Here is a 19440-nt window from a genome sequence, read left to right as displayed (position 1 = left end):
AAAATATTATTTATACCACTCCGGAAGGCAGACGCAGACCAAAATTAAAATGGCTGGGTAATGTGGAAAGTGACATTGGAGCAATAATTGGCTTGACGAACTGGAGAAGAGTCGCAGGGTGCAGCGAGGGATGGAGACAGATTCTGGAGGAGGTCAGGGCCCACAACGGGCTGTAGCGCTACTGATGATGATGATTTATTATAGTTTTACACTTTTGAGGAATTACAAATTGTTGATTTTTGATGTATTTTTTTTACATTTTCCCTTTGCATTCAATTGATATTTCTGTTTTTTCTAAAATACTATTTTTGAGTGCCTTATATTTAGCTTTGTCAAACATAATGATTTTATAATTGTTGCTTAGTATCTATAATTAATACTTCTGAACTAAAGTATTGATGAAAGTTTTTATTAGTTAAAAATATTTTTTGGCAGGTATATAATATTTATATCGAAAACGAATCACGGAACGGTATCTTCGGTTACCACTTTTGTCCAATAGCTTGAATAACGAGGTCGTGAACCTGAAAAAGAAAAGAAAAGAAAAGAAAAGAAAATAAAATTAATAATCAACTTACGTTCCTTATCGTGAAATTATTTCGCGAATGCTCTTTTGGAATAATTTTTTTTGAAATACTGATATACGACAAAGGGTTAGTTGCACCGAAAAAAGGTTGAAGACGCTTCCGTCAAAAGGGATCAAATGTTTTTTTTCACGCAACTCATTTTGTCCATGTAAAGTTTTGGTTAAAATGGACGAAACGAGTTGCTTTAACCTAAAGGTCAAACTGCACTAGTGCAGCACTGCGCGGCGCGTCGCGGCCACATGAAATACTCATCTTCACTGTTTTTAACCTTTCGCTCACTAAGGATCCACAAATTATACATGATCCGAACGGGGGACCAAACGACTCCAGCGCCTACTTGAATATGAAATCAGGATAATAAAACATTTAAAGTGTTTATGACCGTGCAATAATTTATTCATATTTTCGCGTACACATATTTTACTAATTCGTGTATTTTATTCATTTTTGTTAGTTTGCCGAATGCTTATGTACGTAAAGTTAAATTGACCAAATCGGTATATGGGGGGATTCGAATCCCCCCTTCGGTCCGGCTAGGTTAATGAAACAAACCGCACTGCAGCTGCGCTACACTTTGCGGCACTCCACACAAAATTTTGTCGCGCATTGCCTCTGAAGCGCAGCGATATTTTTCGCCCATATTGAAGAAAATGTAGCAATTGTATTAGAACATTAATTCAACCTTTTTTATGTAATTGTCCCTAATAGTTATCGAACGGAAAATCAACAGTATTTTTTTTAAAAGTTGATTAATGCACATATAAATTACGCCTTATTATACATTACATTTTAAGGTAACTGATATTGATATGATAATAGATTTATAATATCTGTGTATGTCATCCTTACAAGTATAACATTACGTAGTTTAAATGTTGAAAAATAAACGAATAAATTACCCACGCATTATCATACACATAAAGGTAACTGATATAGATACAATTGATGTTTGATACCCCTGATCTACTGAAATTGATTTCATTCTATGTACCACCTAGATTAAGCAGAACATCTACAATATTTTATTGTCAAAATTCTCGAACGGTAGCTCAATATAACTCACCTATTGTTAGATTACAGAATACCGGGAATGAATATGCATCACATTTTGATATATTTAGTTTATCTCTGCCTAACTTAAAAAATAAAGTGACCAACATATTTTTATCAAAAAGAGCAAATCATCTTCAGAAGATTGGGTTGGAATAATTATAATTTGATTGATTAATGTATTTTGTTATTGTATAATTTCTTTAAAATATGTATGTATTTCAAGTAATTAATAATGTGTACAGTACGAGTATATTAATATTTCATACTCGATTTTTTTTATTTTTAATATTTTTATTTCTAAGCACTCTTTATACCACATATATGTAAATGGCAGAAATGCCGTATATAAATAAATAAATAAATAAATTATAGCGTATGTATGTATGTCATCCTTACAAGTATAATTTCAATGTATATGTATAGTTTAAATGTTGAGAAATACACGTATAAATTACGCCTTATTATACACATGAAGGTAACTGATATTGATACGATATAACATATCAGTGTAAGTCATCCTTACAAGTATAATATGACGTAGTATAAACAAAATATATGTCAACATAATATAGCAGAGATGGAGAATATTTTAGAGAAGATAAGTCTAGGCATTTACAGGGCTTAGGACTTCCTAATATTTTATAAAAAAAATAAAAATCTAATTTGCTAATTTTGACGAGCCTCGGCTTTGCGGAAACAATAATACAATTATGTATGCTTATTTTATTGTTAAATAAATAAATCAATAAAAAAATAGAAAAAATAAATAAAATAAGCATTTCAGCTCTTTACTTTCTCAAAAATCAATAGATGTAAGAATGGAAAAATATATGAATCTTTAAACGTTGGCAAAATAGTAAATGTTACACAGTGTGTAAAGTAGCCACCTAAACTAGCCAATGACAGGTCATAAGCCCTGTAAACGCCAAGACTTCCATTTCGTCTTCTGTAAAATATTCTATTGTAATATAATAACTGAGCAATATAATGTACCCAAGTTGAAATCAATGCTGCTGGTGTATTATTATCATTAATAATAATAATAATACGTCGATCATATTAATTTTCTAGGGGGTGAAATCCTGTCCTTGTCTACAAACATTTGGACAAACTTATAATATTGCTGATAAAATTACTACATACTTTTGCCAGTGTCATATTTGTTTAAATTTTACAAATATTTTACAGTGGTGGTTTACAAGATGATATTAAATTGTGTTTTTGAATAGCACGAAAACAGTTTAGTTATAGTTTTGCTCTATATCAAAACCAATGACATTATCCTAAATTTAAGATTATTTTCGAGTTAGTATAATAGATACGATAAATCAAAATAAGTAGAAGTGAAAATGAATAAATGTTTACCTGCACCAGTGGTCTCGTGCCAAGGCAATACAAAATGGCGTCAGAGATGTCAGAAGCTTCTAGCATTCCTGGGGGTAGGGGGCCAGGGGGCTGTACTGGTTGTCCAGTGATATCTGCGTAGTATTTTAGAGCCATTTCCGTGTAAACATTCCCAGGGCTCATGCTCTAAAAAAAATTAAAAAATTCACGATAAATTCCTAGAAATTTAAGCACGGATTAAATAATATATATTCATTAAATATAACATTAAGCAAAACTAAAGACGTTGTTTTAAAAACCTTAAATGTCACAAAACATTTTTTTTTTATGAGAGTGTTTAAACGGATTTTCGTGGTTTTACTGACGTATTCCATAATTAAAGAAAATAACTGATTTTCCTTTAAAACACATTATTCAATAGAACAAAAAATATATCTAAATAAATATTGTATGAAAAAAATAAAATAAGAAAAATATTTCAATAAAATTTGCAATTTTTAAAAACGTTTTTTTAAAGAAAAAAGTTCAAAAATACCTCTATGTACCCTTGAATGAAATGAAAAGTTATGACAAGAGAAAAACTAAAGATAAGTACGTAGTGAAATAAACTCTGTGGATTCGTTATTTCAGAGACAAACATTTTTTCCTGAATTTTTCGGAAAGATCTGACCCACAAATGAGAATTAAAAAACAAATGGAAAAATTGGACATTTGTGGTTTTTCAAACAAGATCTTAAATTATTTGTGATCTTATGGACTATTGGGTGGCCAAATATTTCAACTTTCTTAGATATTTTCAACGAGTTGTAAATAACTCAGAAAATGGAAATAAAGTTGTGGTAGAGCAATACTACGACGGGATCACGACCCGCTTTTTCGACAAAGGAATATAGAGATTTAGGCATTTACAAAACTTATTAACATTGGCCGGGTAATGCGATCGCATTGCGCACTGTGTAACAAGTTTTGTATTCTTCCAATGTTAAAACACGTATATTGTTTCATATTTTCAATCTGTACAATATTTATTTATTGATTTATTTAATTACATACATAAGTTTATTGTACATTATTTGAGACAATAAGTCCCAATTCCATGGGATGAGATGGGACGAGCAATTATATGACACAGGCACATGAGTATATCACCACAAATATAGGATTAGAAACATAAAAAATAATTAAAAAAAATATTTAAAAAAAAACATACATATGGTACATCAATATGGTAAACAGTAAACTCAAGCACTTGGAAAATCATTAAGGAGTTTCCCACTCTAATTCCTCCCACTAAGGAAAATCCAGTCCTTAACTATTTTCTTAAAAATATTTTTTGTCCTTGAGAGCTTAATACGTTCATCCAAAATATTGAACACTCTCGGTGCGATAAATGAGAGATGAGATATATTTTACTATTTGGCATGGAATTATCAAGATGCTTGTTTTACAAAAAAATCACCTTGTCACAAAATGTATTTTTGCTAACGTATTGTGCAATGATTTATTTTTGTCTCACTTTAGAATAAAACTGCTGATATATTTTTACTAACATTTTTTGTTTTTATATTTAAAAAAATGTTTTATTATGTATTAGTTTCATGACAACGTTTTTTGTAAATAATAATGTTATAATAAAAGACAATGGTGCATAGGGAAAGGATAAGTCGACTTCTCCTTCCTTATATATATATATATCACTAACGTTAGAGATTCTTCTTTATTTACATTTAAGTCAAGATTGAAATGTCACTATCTAAATATTTAAGTTGTTCCTGTATCCTTCTTCTTTCCTTCCCATCCCCTTTCCTCTCTTCATAGTATAGTGTTAATTTTTTGTGTATTTTTATTTTCTTAATCTTTGTTTTGAATTTTTGTATAAAATTGTAAGATTCAATATGTCCATGTACTTGTAATTTTCTCAAACTGAACGGTTTAGGTTGGTAGGAAGAAATTGCATTAAGGCAATATGCTCGCCCTTATATGTATAAAAAGTGTTAAATAAATATATATATACATATAATATATACGTTCAGGTCATATAGTGATTATTATGTTGCAATTCGAACCTGTATAATGTCAAATGATGAAAACATAATTTATTATTTATATCACTACAGAGATGGGTAGAATTTTTGTTTCAAGATTATGGATATTCGAGCGTTTACAGGGCTTATGACCTGTCATAGGTTGGGTTCAAGTGGCCACTTTTATGTAGATACTACAACATTCCCCATTCCGCTTATTAGCGAATATCCATATCGGTGACATTTTTGGTTTTTGTATATATGTCATGAAACAAGGAAAGCTTTCGCTAGCGCGTTTGGAGCGCCATCTATGTATTTGATATTGAGGTTAAGTATTTAAACATAATTTACCTTTTATATTTCAGTAAGTTTTATTATGTACAAAATTTAATTATTAAATGAATAATAATAAAAATAAATAACATGGGTGCATAGGGAAAGGAAAACTGGAAATTTTTCCGTAAAAATGTTTATATACGTACAGTGATCTTAATATTGCTATTTAAAGATTGTAGTTCGACTCTCAAGGCTTCAGTAAGAGCATTGACTGCATGTTTAGTGGCACTATACATTCCCGAAGGAACATATTCTGGATTTTGGCATACAATGTGACCTAAAACACTGCAAGAACATCAATAATATAATCAGTGTATTTTTAAAAGGAAATTATTAATCAACGTCTTTATAGACAATCTCATACAAAAATAAAACAGTAAATACTGCTGAAAAAATCATTGAATTATTTCTGTAACGTAGTTTTAGAATAAAATATCAACAAAATAAAACTATAAAACAAACAAATTACAAATTAGCAGAGCAAGTAAATGTAATAACAAAGTTTAGTTGTTTTTTAAAAAAATATATGGCAGTAATGAAATATTAAATAAATTATTATTTCAGCTTGATTTCACTTGAAAGTCATATTATTATTTTGTCTATTCAACTTGCTTTCCTTTAAAAAAATTGACAGCAGCAAGAATTAATTGGGTGATATTTACAATAACAATAATAATTTTTAATCCAGTAAAAGGCTAAAAAGCACAGACATATTTAACATATAAGACAAAAAAATATTTTAGCTTCATTAAACAATACATAAATAACTAATGAACTACAATATTTGGAGTTTGTCCAAATGTTTGTAGACAAATGACTAAATTTCACCCCCTAGGGAATCATTAAGATAAAAAAATGACAACAAGGATGGAGAACATTTTAGAGAAGGGAATATGGAAGACAGGGCTTATAAATTTGTAAATAAAATACAAATGAACAAACTTTACAGTTTCCTTACGGAAAGAAAAATTGAATTGATTTTTTTTATTAACTATATAAAATATTTAATATACCAAAAGATTAAAGAGGTCTTTTCACTAGGGATATCTGTTTGGATGAGGACTATCTAGTGTTAAATTTTATTTTTAAGTATTTCACACGTCATTAAATTATTATTGAATTTTTTCTATCCTAATTTTCTACATTTGCTTGTTTAAATATTGTTTGTGATTAGTTAAAATATATAAATAAAATATAAATCCTTCATAAATTGTCATAATAACATTTTATGGATAGAATCATAGTAGGGTAAACCAGGGTATTGTCGGCAGCCCCCTAGTAATTGGAACTTTCACATTTAATCTTAAAAAGGAAGTTTAGTAATTTTAGTATTAAAAACAAGTACTTAAATTTATCAAGTTGAATTACATTGTTGTATACTGGCCACAATTAATCTTTATTATTATGTTGTTATTCCTTTTTTTTTTCTCCCTCTTGTTCCCGTTATTTATTGCTTTGCTTATGCATACAAAGCTTTTTTTCCTGGTATGTATATTTTGCACAATAGTTATTTTTCTCGAGTCTGAGTCAATTCCTTCATTAATTTTTTTCATTTTTGTAACTATGGCCTTTAGAAAGTCAATGTATTTTTCGACAGTAGCTTCATTTTTTATAACTTCCTCTGGGTTTTCAAAAATTTGGCTGTGTTATGCGCACATTTGTATGCAGTTTAACCTCTCGGCGTCAAACATAGGACAATCTAGTAATATATGGGGGACGTCCTGAGAGCTGAGTCCATCGCAAGGGCAGCAAACGTTTTCTCTTTGTTATTTCTATTTAAAACCACCTGTCAATGTGCTCTATTAAAACGTGCGAGAAATCTGGAGTTTCTAAAAAAAAATTTAAGGATTGGGCTGGGCTGTGTTGTGTTGAACTTCAATTTTCAGCAAGGTTAGTATATACTTAACTATATTGTTTTTACAAATAATCGAAAACATGTTTACTAAGCTAGTTTTGTATCAAATGTGATTATTTTACTAATAAATTGTCTTTTTTAATAGGTGCCAACTTTACAAAGAAAAAAGGTACAAAACCGCAGATTGGCACTGTGCCAATAACTAACATGTTGTAGTTTTATCCGTTAATATTTGAACTATTGGCCCATGTCAATCAATATTTTACATGCATTATTGATATTTTGTTCGTGTATTATTTGTGGCACATAAAGTAAATTATATTAGCATTCGTAGCTATTGAAATTTAGTATTATTTCATATTCATTATTATAGATGCCGAAGGTACAAAGATAGGCTTATAAAAAGAAATATTCCTAATAAAATGTTTCTAAAGCCGTGGCAGCCATTACGTTTGGTATGTCTAAAAAACACCTTCGAAAAAAATGTGTGTGCCAAGATCTGCAATCCAGTTTTGCTTGAGTGGAAATAAAACTCGCAGAATTTTTCCTTGGAATTATGCAGCCATCGATTTTTTTTAATGTCTTGGATCCAACAGAAAAGACATTTCTAACTATCGAAATCTAGCTGATTGTGAAGAAAAAATTTTTTTTTCAACTAATTCGAATCTAATTAGCAAAACAATAAAAAAATCGATGTTTTACATCAAATATGTAATTTTTTAACTGACAAAGAAAAAGTCCGTCGAGACATACGGTCTATTCCAGTTATCTCAGACCAATCTAGAGCAAATGTGTTTGATGAAAGGCCAATTATTTTTGACATCGATGCACCATTACTTATTACAAATACTGCGACTGACTACTGATGTATTTAGATAGCTGTCATTTTAAATAAACATCATTTAGTTTGCTTGATAATATAAATTATGCAAACCCACTGAAAATTTCAGCACTTTTGCCTATTTCTATTTGTATTGGTTGGCGAAAATCTCCAATAAAAACAGGTAAAAGACAAGCAACTCGAATACCTTTCGTTATTACTGGGAAACAATGAAACAATAGAAAATAAATTATATAATTATAAAATTAAAAAAGAAAAAAATCTTGTTTGACAAAAATGAAAAACAAAGTGCGCTTTTAAAAAAAAAAATTAAAGACTGCATCAGCCAAAAAAAAAAAAATTCAACCAAAAAATAAATCTTCGAACGGAATCGTCATTTCATCTAATAAATCTCTCAATTTTAATATTGATGAAGATTTAGAACAATTTATAAAAAACAAAGGATCAACAAGTTATTCACCAAGTAAAAAAAATCCAACTCAAATTTTGAAATAGAAAGAGCGTTGGTATCTTCATCCTATTCAGATTGAGCTAAATTTTCTCATTTTGTTAAAATATTATATCCGTTGAATAATAATAATAAATATCAGGTCTTTTATTTTTTCCATATTCACGGAAATGTAAAGGTGCCAATAACTGACAACATTCCTGTGCCAATTAATAACTAGGGGTGCTTATAAATGTCTGAAATGGTATATTTCCAATAATCTTCATTTAACTTTAAAAATTGAAAGCTCCTCTGAATATCAATAAAAACATTAAAATCAACTAACATTATTTGTTTATGCAACAAAAATTGATTATATTAGTATGATGATTACAATATAAATTAATATTGCTTCAATCAATACGCTTAAAGTGCCAACCATATGTTTTGTACTTCATACGTTATAGCGAATTTACAGATGATTTTTTTTATTTGATTGAATTTAGAATTCTAAAAGAAGCTTTTTAAATTCTATCTAAGTGCTAGTTGAATGGAAACAAGTTAAGTTGAAATTGAAAATAATCGTTAAATATTTTATCAACGTTGACAAAATGGGTTGTACGAAAAAATTAAAAGGATTCTATTTTGCCCATTTAAACGAAAACGTAAAAAGATTAAACTTTTATTGACCTATTTCATATAAACTGACCATTAGAATTAAGAGAATGTTTTTTTTTTGAAAACATTATTTACCTGTTTAAATGGATAATATGACCGTTGTCTCCTCTTTTTCTCATTGTTTTCAGAGCTTCCTTTGTACAAATGCTTAGTCCTAATACATTTGTTCTTAGCATATTGTCCCAATCAGCAGTCGAACCTTGAAATGAAAGTGCACACATATTAGTTAGACTAATTTTGATGAAAATTAATTTTCCATTAATTTTTAAGTAATAATTTATAAGGAAACTCCACACATGAAAGAATTTGAAAAATATGGCGGTCACCCGATTCTCTTCTCTGCTATTTATTATGCATAAGTTATCGAATTTTATTACCAGTTTCGAAAAAATCTGCAATAAAAAATGAAATGGTAATTCATTTGATTTGTTTTTTCCAATGAAAATACATCATTATCATTGGGTCTGCATTGGTACCCTAACCGCAGCGTACGACCATGTTATTTAATGTGGGTACTATATATTTTTTTGTCTGTATTACTTCTATCTCTTTAGTGTATTTCGGGATAGAAGAATGTTGTTTTGTGTGGTACGACGCGATACATTTATCTTATATTAAGAAGAAAGCAAGCTATGATTTTAACTTTATTGTAATATGTTAATGTTAACAGCTCCCCAGGGAGTTGAATCCAGTCCTTGCCTACAAAAATTTGGAAAATATCAAAATATTGTTGATAAATTCACCTAGTCTATGAAGAAGTATATAAATTTAAAAAAAAAACAAAAAATTCAGTCGTTGCCTAGTATGAAGGTTAAATAATTTAATTAGATGAATCTCACCCGCATAAATAAAGGTTTCTGCTCTTTAACTTCACAAACATCAACAGATGAAAGAAGTAAACTAATATCAATATTGAAATATGGGCAGAATGGTGAATGAGTGTGTAAAGTGGCCACTTAAACCAGCCAATAACAAGTCTTTTTATTTTTTTATTTCAACTTTTAATATTAATTTTAACTTTATTTTAACTTTTTATTTCAACTCTTCATTTTTACTTATTCATATGTACATCTACTACCTGCATGTAACTAATTATTGTTGGTTGTGATTTTTACCAAGAAATATATGTGTTCATGGAAGCAGAAAGAGAGGGGAAGAAAGTAGAGTTGGAGCTTTGCAATGTCTTCTTCCTTTTATGTACTTTTTATTTAATTTTTGTAAATACATATTTTTTAGAATTTAATTGTTTTTGCCACCTCCTCCTGCATTCATAATAAATTAATGTGAAATCTGTAATTGGTCTTACTTTTTTGAATTGTCCCTTTGTACCTTGTATTTATAAAAAAGACTGTATGATTTCCTTCATAAATAAATAAGTCCTGTAGATACCTAGACTTCTATATTACCTTCTCAAAATGATATTCATCTCTGTTGTAATATGTTAATATTAACAGCTCATAAAAACTTTCCCTAGAGGGGATTTTACTTTATCCAAAAGCCACATCGTCACAATGGCGCCTATATAACTTCAGCATAACACATTTATTTATTTATTTATTTATTTATTTATTTATTTACGGACAAAGTCCATTATAAACATTACAATTAAAAGAAATTTTTACAAAGGAATAAAAAAATATAAGGAACAGAAATAAGCAGCAAAGACAGATGATAGATTTTTTAGATTAAGTAAAAAGCATAGGCTAACTATACAGATTCTTTAGCTGATTTGTAAAGAAAGACATCCTTACACCATAATAATCAAGATCTTGATGATCGTTCACCCGCCTGATCATTCTGGGCAAAGGCGACTGTGCACCATAATTGGTCCTGTAGTGACCGAGGAAAAGCATTTCATTATTTCTTAGTCTACGGGTGGGAACGTTAAAAAGAATCTTTTGCAAAATTTCAGGGGCATCAATGAGACAGTTCATAATTTTATACATGCAGATTATATCTGCAATGCATCTGCGTTTTTCAAGACTTGATATGCTTAAAAACCTCTCCATATCAGAATATGAATAGTCTCCTCTTTCCAATCCCATCTTCCATGCAATTTTTCTTATAAAACGATGTTGAACTGATTCAAGGCGCTTGATATGAACAGCATAATGAGGGGACCAGATTACAGATGCATATTCAAGAATAGGGCGAACTAAAGAGCAATAAAGTGTTTTAAGTGTAAGCATACTTTGGAAATCAGACGTAGTTCTATTAATAAAGCCTAAAATTTTTAAGGATCTGTTTACTATATTATCAAAGTGTTCCAGAAAAGTTAGTTTATTATCTAGGATCACTCCAAGATCTCTCATCTATCTCATCTATCATCATCTCTCATCATTCTCATCTACGGATGCGAATCGTGGCACCTTACTTGGGTCGAAAACGGCAAAATACTTAGTTTTGAGAATAGGTGTCTCTTCTTCTTCTTCGTTTTTTCATGGCCTTTTCACATCTCTACTCGGGTGTTCTAGCCAGTGTCGAGTATTTTTGTTTTGTTTTTTTTTATTATTTTTTTTACATATTTACACATGTGTTAGTAATATAATATATACAAGTTAATATGTTAGTATTCAATAAAATATTTACAAATAATAATATAATATATTTACAGCTTTACACCATTTATAACTAGATATTTATATAGGATTTAAAATACACGTTTATTGGGTGGGGACAGGAGAGTTAGAATATGAATTGGGAATGGGATGTTAATATCAGAGAGGTCGGATAGGAAATCAGGATAACAATCATTTATGGGGCATCCAAAAAAATATAATTTGAACCTTCCTCATCTAGCTGACATTCGCAAATGGCAGAGTCCCGGACATGGACTTTGAACAGGTGAAGAACCATTGCAGCAGTGCCCAATGCGCATTCTGCATATGGAGGATGTCTCAAACTCGTTCAGAATAATAGGTGTCTCAGAAGAATCTCGGGTGTGCGGTGGCTTGACTTCGAAAAGAATGAAGCAATAAGAAAACGGACGCAAAAAACTTCATAAAGCTGAGGCGATACGGTTGGCTGGGTATGTCTCCTGAGAGCTTAATCAGGCTTGCTTACTTTACAGGGCATCAGGTTCTCGACGTCCTGGACGCCTGCTTCTGACTGTCCGTCGACAATTCATTTCAGAACCATGGCTTGCGAATTTAAAGCTGGCAAGTGACATAAATAACCGGAGGCTCTTGGTGGACACTATATGCTCAAACTAGGGAGCGGATATGGAATGACGATGATGGTATAAGTGATTCTGCTGTGCGGATGTGGTCCTTAGTATTATGTTTAGGAAATGAATAATTATAATACGAAAATCTTTAATAATGATTAACTCACCACTAGACAAGGAAGCAGGTTTAACAATTCCAGCATTGTTTATTAAGATATCAACGCCTCCTAGTGTTTTCTCAACCCATTCGAACGTCTTCAGAATATCTTGTTCTTTGGTCAAGTCGCATTTTACAGCGTGAACCTTTCCTTTTGAAGCGGCTGCTACTTCCTAAAAATAAAGATGGAAAATCTGAGAATAAATTATTTTGTTTTATCAGGCTACCTTCCCATGTGGTGCGCAGTTAGAAACGTCACGACTAACAATTCATACCAATTTAAAACGAATTGAATTTAATACATTAAAATGACATTATAGCATAGGTCTATAGGGTCACGATGAATCAAGATCAACTGAGAACCGTGGTCTATACGAGGCAAAATATCTAGAATTCAAATTCGCTAAAATACTATTCATTTTAAGCATATCGTTTTAAACGAACTGTGATTATTACTGTTCATATATTTTCATATGCACACATGTAAAAAAAAAAAACCAATTCCTTGTATTTTCACTTGTCAAACTCGGAGTAGACGTTCAAAATTTGCATTACGTAGTTTTTAATAAAAATATTCTACAAATAAAAACGCGAAATTACAAAAAAAAAAAACAATCCATTGACATCTTTAATTGCTTTTATTTATGTGTGAGTAACATAAAATTATCTTATAAAATGTTTGTTATACACAAATAAAAAAATGTGATTAGTGGGCTCATTACAGACAACATATTAATATGGGCTATTAAACACACGCATTAAAAACACGATGAATATTTACAAACACCGAGACTATAACCCTTAATCAGAGCTTTTTAAAATACGCAACGTTTAAAAAAAATAGTATTGTATGAATATACTATTTGTTTATGTGAAGATTTTTGAGTTAACAACGAGATAAAATACTTGTATATAAATAGATCGATATCTGTTTAGCAAATAGAATTTGATAATATTGAAAATAATAATTATTTTTGGTGCTATACATAATTTCTAAAAACACTCGTTTTTCACAGCGCCCGGGCTATGTCATTACGAATCAGAAAATCGATTAATCGACAATGTTCACTTGAATTTAAAATAAAATGAAGGAAAAAGAAAAATTATGACAGGAATAGTTGACTGTACAGAACAACTTAGTTTAATAACAATACACGTGCCAGCCAGGATTTGTAGACGCTACCACCTGTTTCATGTACCAATAAGTAAAACATCGTATGTCAAAAATGCTTTTTTTCGTAGGACTTTTTCAGTGTACAATACAAAATTTAAAGACATAGATTACACAAACATCACTCTGTCAGATTTAAAGATAGAAGAAGGGAGAAGACTTAGAAAAAAAATTGAAAAAAATATATTCAGTAATGTACAGTGTAGCAGTTACATCTTTCCTGATGCAACAATTGATAATTATATGTCGACAATTATTCAAGGGTGTAAACAACTAACAAAAAATGATCTTGTATTTTTATACCCAGGAAAACATGAAAAATCACCAATTAATATTTTAAGCAATCTTTACTTTATACTCCAAAACTTAAAGCATACCAATGTAATTGTCCATTCGGTTGCAACAAATAAAAACTTAAATGTATCAAAACTAAACGTAGAAATAAAAAACAAAACTAATCTATTTGAGCATGCTAAATTTATTGGCCCAATATTTAATGACCAAATGAATTCATATTTCATCAACAATGCTTATAAAACAGAAACATACAGAATTATAGATATAATTAAACAAGAATATATATTAAATGTTTTCAGTGATACTAATGAAAATAATACTTTAGACAAAAAAAATTCTAGTGGGTCAAAAAACTTGGAAAAAGAACCGGATCAAAGCCTGAACTAACAAGTTTTATAATAAATAACCACATTAAAAACCTTAAAATACTGTACATAAATATTCGTAGTCTGAAACCCAAAATAGATGAACTAAAAGCACTTATAATAAGTGAATTTAAAAACCCCGATTTCATCATTCTAACTGAAACATGGCTCACTAATAGTGAAGCAGAATTATATGACATCAATAATTACAATGTAATAAACTCCTGCCGGGAAGGTAGAGGAGGAGGTGTAGCAATGTACATAAAGAAAAACTTAAATTACGAAGCAAAAAATATTGAAAATAACAGAGATATGGCAAACATTGTTTTAATAAGTCTCATAAAACAAAAAATAAATTTGTGTGCTATCTACAGACGACCAAATAAAACCGAAGTACATAGTTTCATAAATCTTCTAGAAACCCAAATACTTCCGTATGGAAATAAAGGAAAAACAATAATAGTTGGGGATTTTAATATCAATATATTAGAAAAAGACAATGTACTAACAAATGAATATGTAAATAGCCTAATATCTAATAATTATGTAATTCTTAACGAAATTTCACTTGAAAAATATACAAGATGGAATCACAGAGGAGAAAATTCGATTATTGATCATGTATTAACAAATTTTGTAGAAGCTAAATATACAATAGACTACAAAGATACTCCACTAAGTGATCACAGAGCACTCTATCTAAATATAGATATACCTATCGAAAGACAAAAAATATTTAAACAAAAATACACCTTAGAAATAACAGATTATGTCAAATTAAAAGAAAATCTCGTGGCGAAAATACAAGAAGTTAATAGTTTTAAACAGTTACAAGACATTATCCAAAACGAAATAAAAAAGAACACAAAAACCAAGGTGAGAAACTTCACAACATCAATAAAGGAGGGTTGGCTAACTAAAAACATATTTCAAAAAATAAAAAATAAAAATCAAGTATATAAAAAAATGATTAAAGAAAGAAATAACAGTCAACTTGTAACCGAACTAAAAAATATTCAAAAAGATTTAAGAAATGAAATCAGAAAATCAAAAAAACAATATTACCAGAATTATATAAAATCAGCAGAAGGCAGCAGCAATAAACTTTGGAAAATAATAAAAAATATCAAGTCTGGAGAAAAATTGCAGTCAGCTAGTATAAAAGAAATGAATGTAAAAGATGGGATTTTCACAAATGATGAAGAAGAAATATCAAACATTATCAATGAATATTACTCCAATGTAGGCCAAAACCTTGCAAGTAAATTAGATGGACCATGTCTAAACATATCAGAAAAACGAAGAAGAAAAATAAATAGTACCTTTTTTCTTAGACCAACAACGACAAAAGAAGTGTGTAAAATAATTGACAATCTTAAAAAAAATGCATCGCCAGGATATGATAAAATTAAACCTTCACTCGTAAAAAATCTCAAAGATGTTTTAAGCCCGGTCGTATCAAAATTAATTAACATGCATATAAAGTTAGGAATCTACCCGGAAGAACTAAAGACTGCAAGAATAACTCCTATATTTAAAGGTGGAGATCGAACGGAACCTAGTAACTATAGACCTATAGCAAATTTAACTGTATTTAATAAAATCTTTGAAAAATGTATTCATAAACGATTAATGGGACATATTAAAAATCTTAATATAATATGCTTAAACCAACATGGTTTTCAAGAAAAAAAAGGAACTGGAACCGCTCTAGTAAATTTGATTAATTATATTCAAACAAATATGGATGCTAAAATTTCAACCACAGGAGTAATATTAGATTTTAAAAAAGCTTTTGATACGGTTCACATTGAGACCATGATAAAAAAATTAAATGATATAGGAGTAAAATCTCAAGAATACAAACTATTAAAATCATACTTAACTAATCGGAAGCAGTATACCTTTGTAAATGAAAAAAAAAGTAAAATACAAACAGTAAATTTTGGAGTCCCACAAGGATCTATTTTGGGTCCACTGTTATATATTTTATATATTAATGACTTATCACTGTATAACTTTAAAGGGAAAATTATTATGTATGCCGACGACATTGGACTTTTTTATAAAAATCAAACAGACGTATTAACAAACAATGACATAAACGAAGACCTTACTATATTGACTAAATGGACAAACACAAACTTACTTACACTTAATGAAAAAAAATGCAATATTATCCATTTTGAATCTAGAAAAAAATGTCACAAAGTAGATGCTTACATAAATAATGAACGACTAACTGAAATTGAACATGTTAAATATTTAGGACTAACAATAGACAGACAATTGACATGGACAATTCATATCAACAATTTAATTAGCAAAGTGGCAACTTTATCGAGTCTATTTTTTAAAATCAAAAACTTTGTTCCAATAAAGGAAAAAATTTTAATGTATGAAGCATATGTTAAAACTAAAATATGTTATATGCAACTACTATGGGGAACAGGATATCAAAATGACATAAACAGACTACAAAGACAGCAAAATAAAATATTAAAGTTAGTATATGACCTTCCCTATCTAACAGCAACTAAAGAACTTTTTGAACAAACTAAACAATTAAACGTAACTGAACTCTTTAAACTAGAATCTTTAAAATTTATTCATAAATTAGCCACTGATGTAATTGTAGACGAAGAATTAAAACTTGAAAAAAATTGTAGTAAACATGAACACAATACGAGAATTTCAGAAAAATATCATATACAATCTTTTAAAACGAGAAAAGGACAATCGAGACTTATAAACCATGGACTGAAATTATACAATAAACTACCAGACAAAACTAAACAAAAGACTCAGGCAACCTTTACAAAAGATGTTAAAAATATTATTATTAACAGTAGAATTTGAATTTTAAAAGTGAAAATATTTTGTTAAATGTATGTAACCCGTAAGGGTTTATCAATAAAATTTAAATAAAAAAAAAAAAAAAAAAAATTTACACTAAAAATGCACTATGTAACTTGGTAGACATTATAATAATAAATATGCACATCTCCCTTCCCCTCCTTATCCTCTCTTCAAGCATCCTTGTCTTAATCCCGCCAAATTTACAATAACTTACTGTTCTTGAAAAAAGGTTATTTGATTATTAAAAAATATTTACGAGTACATGAAAATAATATTTTTATTATTTATTTAATATGTAATATATTTTCTTTACTAACTTTGTTAACTTAGAGGTAAAATAAAATAATAAAAAAAAAAATGAATAATAATAATAAAAAAAAAAATAAATAAAAAATAATAAAGTAAAATAAATAATAATAATAATAAAACAATCAAATACTTACTCAATAAAAATGAGCGTATAATAACAAATATTTTTCAAAAACAAGGCAATAAATTTGGTTCCAGACACAACAAAAACACAATTTTCAAAACGAAAAATAATAATTTTTAAAACTATTAATTTTTTGAGGTTAATAAGGAGGGAATTGAAAAAAAATACATATAGCTTTTCTTCCATTATGTCCAGAGCAACCACGATAATTCCCTTTGCAGCCAGAGCCGGTACTAAAGAGGCTCCTATTCCCGAACTGGCTCCCGTGACCACAGCAACTTTTCCAATCCAGCGATCCATTTCAAAATAACTGATAAAATTCCCGATTAAGTCCCAAAAGCTAAGAGCTAGTTAACTATGCGGAAACAAGGACGCTTAAACAGTAAACACTGAATTAGTAGTGGCTAGTGAACTGTTAACTAATACTTTTATAGATTGGGAAACAAAATGACTTTTAGAATATAATAGAGAAGTGATAAGTTATTTTTAAATGTTCACCATGAGCGCCTTGTTGAGTACATTAAAATAAATTTGATAATGGGTCGTCATATCAAAAACCCTTTATCACCCGTGACTTTTAATCTCAGGAAATGAGAGACGATTTATTTGTAAAAAAAAATGCGCGTTTATAAGTAAATAAGTATTACAAAAATATGTAAAACAGAATGCAGATAATACAGAAATTTTCAAATAAATACGAAAAAATAAAATTATGTGTGTTTTGTTTTATGTATTAATTTGTTACTACTTATGCAGGTATCTTTTTTTTTGGTCAAAATCGGGAAATATCACCTACTACGAATACCGAAAAGAATTTGTGAAATGGATTAAGAAACTTAATTGTATTTTCAAAATCAATATGGATACTGTGGAGAAATATTTTTACTATTTTAAAACATGTCTTCTCAAAAACGCGACATGTTTGGCCTTGACCAATGGTGACATCAAACTTTGTGAAGATGTTCTTTTTAAATTTAAAAGGTCACAAACTAAGTTCAAAATTTAACTGAATCGTGACGTATTAGGGGCGTGGCCAATGCAATAAACCGTTTTCGCGGGAATAAAAAATAATGAATTTAAATATATTTACTATGCTACTAATGAGTACATTTTTTTTTAACTCGACAGTATTCCATAGACCCTTATTTATTTTAAATTGTTTTAAAAATTACGTAATATTTCCCTTGTGAACTTTTTAATGTGCCTGTATTTATAAATGAAGTTTATAAAAATTTTGATATACAAAATGAACAACAACAAAAAAATCTCAACTGACGACAAAAAAACAACACCACAGAGACAACATATAAAAATAAGACAATTTAAAAAAATATTTTTAAGTATTCCTTATTATAGTTGACATAATATGTAAACAAATAAACTCAGTAATTTTATTCGTCATTATTTCGTCTGCCTAGTGGTCCAATAGTCAACGCATTTGCCTAACACGCAAGAGGTCCTCGGTTCAATTTACTACACGATTGACATGCAATATTTATTTGAAGAAGGTGTTTTTTCACAAAAACATTTTACAGTCCCTTGACTGGCATCTATAGGTCTATCTTATGCACCACGAGGCACTGAAAGATATTAATGATCATGAATTTTATTTCAATACACGATAATCTAAATGGATTTTCACAAAGTTGACACTAATCTTAATTTTAATGGGTACTTTTCATTAAAAAAAAATATTTTGTAGATTTAATATTTTTTTTTAAAATCTTATTTTGGTTGCATTTATGAGTACCCACTTTTCTTTTTTTCTAAACTTCCAAATTTATTCAACGTGTATTCTTTAATTTTTTCTTCTCTTTCTATTTTTCTCTTTTCATTCTTTTAAAAAA

General features: G+C 29.2%; 1 protein-coding gene across 1 annotated transcript; it reads right to left on the bottom strand.

Moving 5' to 3' along the window:
• Positions 1-404: 404 nt before the first annotated feature.
• LOC148280965 (farnesol dehydrogenase-like) lies at positions 405-18097 on the bottom strand. Its single transcript, XM_088227477.1, has 6 exons — positions 17762-18097; positions 12479-12641; positions 9221-9344; positions 5491-5629; positions 3006-3170; positions 405-524 (listed from the first exon to the last, which is right to left on the bottom strand). The coding sequence occupies exons 1-6, from the start codon at positions 17891-17893 to the stop codon at positions 483-485; spliced, it is 765 nt and encodes a 254-aa protein (XP_088083603.1). The 5' UTR covers positions 17894-18097; the 3' UTR covers positions 405-482.
• Between the last annotated feature and the right edge of the window lie 1343 nt (positions 18098-19440).

Source organism: Micrasema longulum, unplaced genomic scaffold (assembly GCF_059751315.1).
Source record: "Micrasema longulum isolate JH-2025_06_02 unplaced genomic scaffold, ASM5975131v1 h1tg000508l, whole genome shotgun sequence".
Lineage (NCBI taxonomy): Eukaryota > Metazoa > Arthropoda > Insecta > Trichoptera > Brachycentridae > Micrasema > Micrasema longulum.
Note: the sequence above shows the minus strand (reverse complement) of the source record. Positions and strands in the feature narration are given on the sequence as shown.

Bases quoted from the DNA above. Each gene is read 5' to 3' on its own strand.
- LOC148280965 (XM_088227477.1), bottom strand. From the start codon at position 17,893: ATGGATCGCTGGATTGGAAAAGTTGCTGTGGTCACGGGAGCCAGTTCG. The intron at 9,345-12,478 runs GTGAGTTAATCA...TTTCATTTCAAG, and splicing joins ACCTGCTTCCTTGTCTAGTG to GTTCGACTGCTGATTGGGAC. The intron at 525-3,005 runs GTAAACATTTAT...TTTCTTTTTCAG, and splicing joins GCACGAGACCACTGGTGCAG to GTTCACGACCTCGTTATTCA.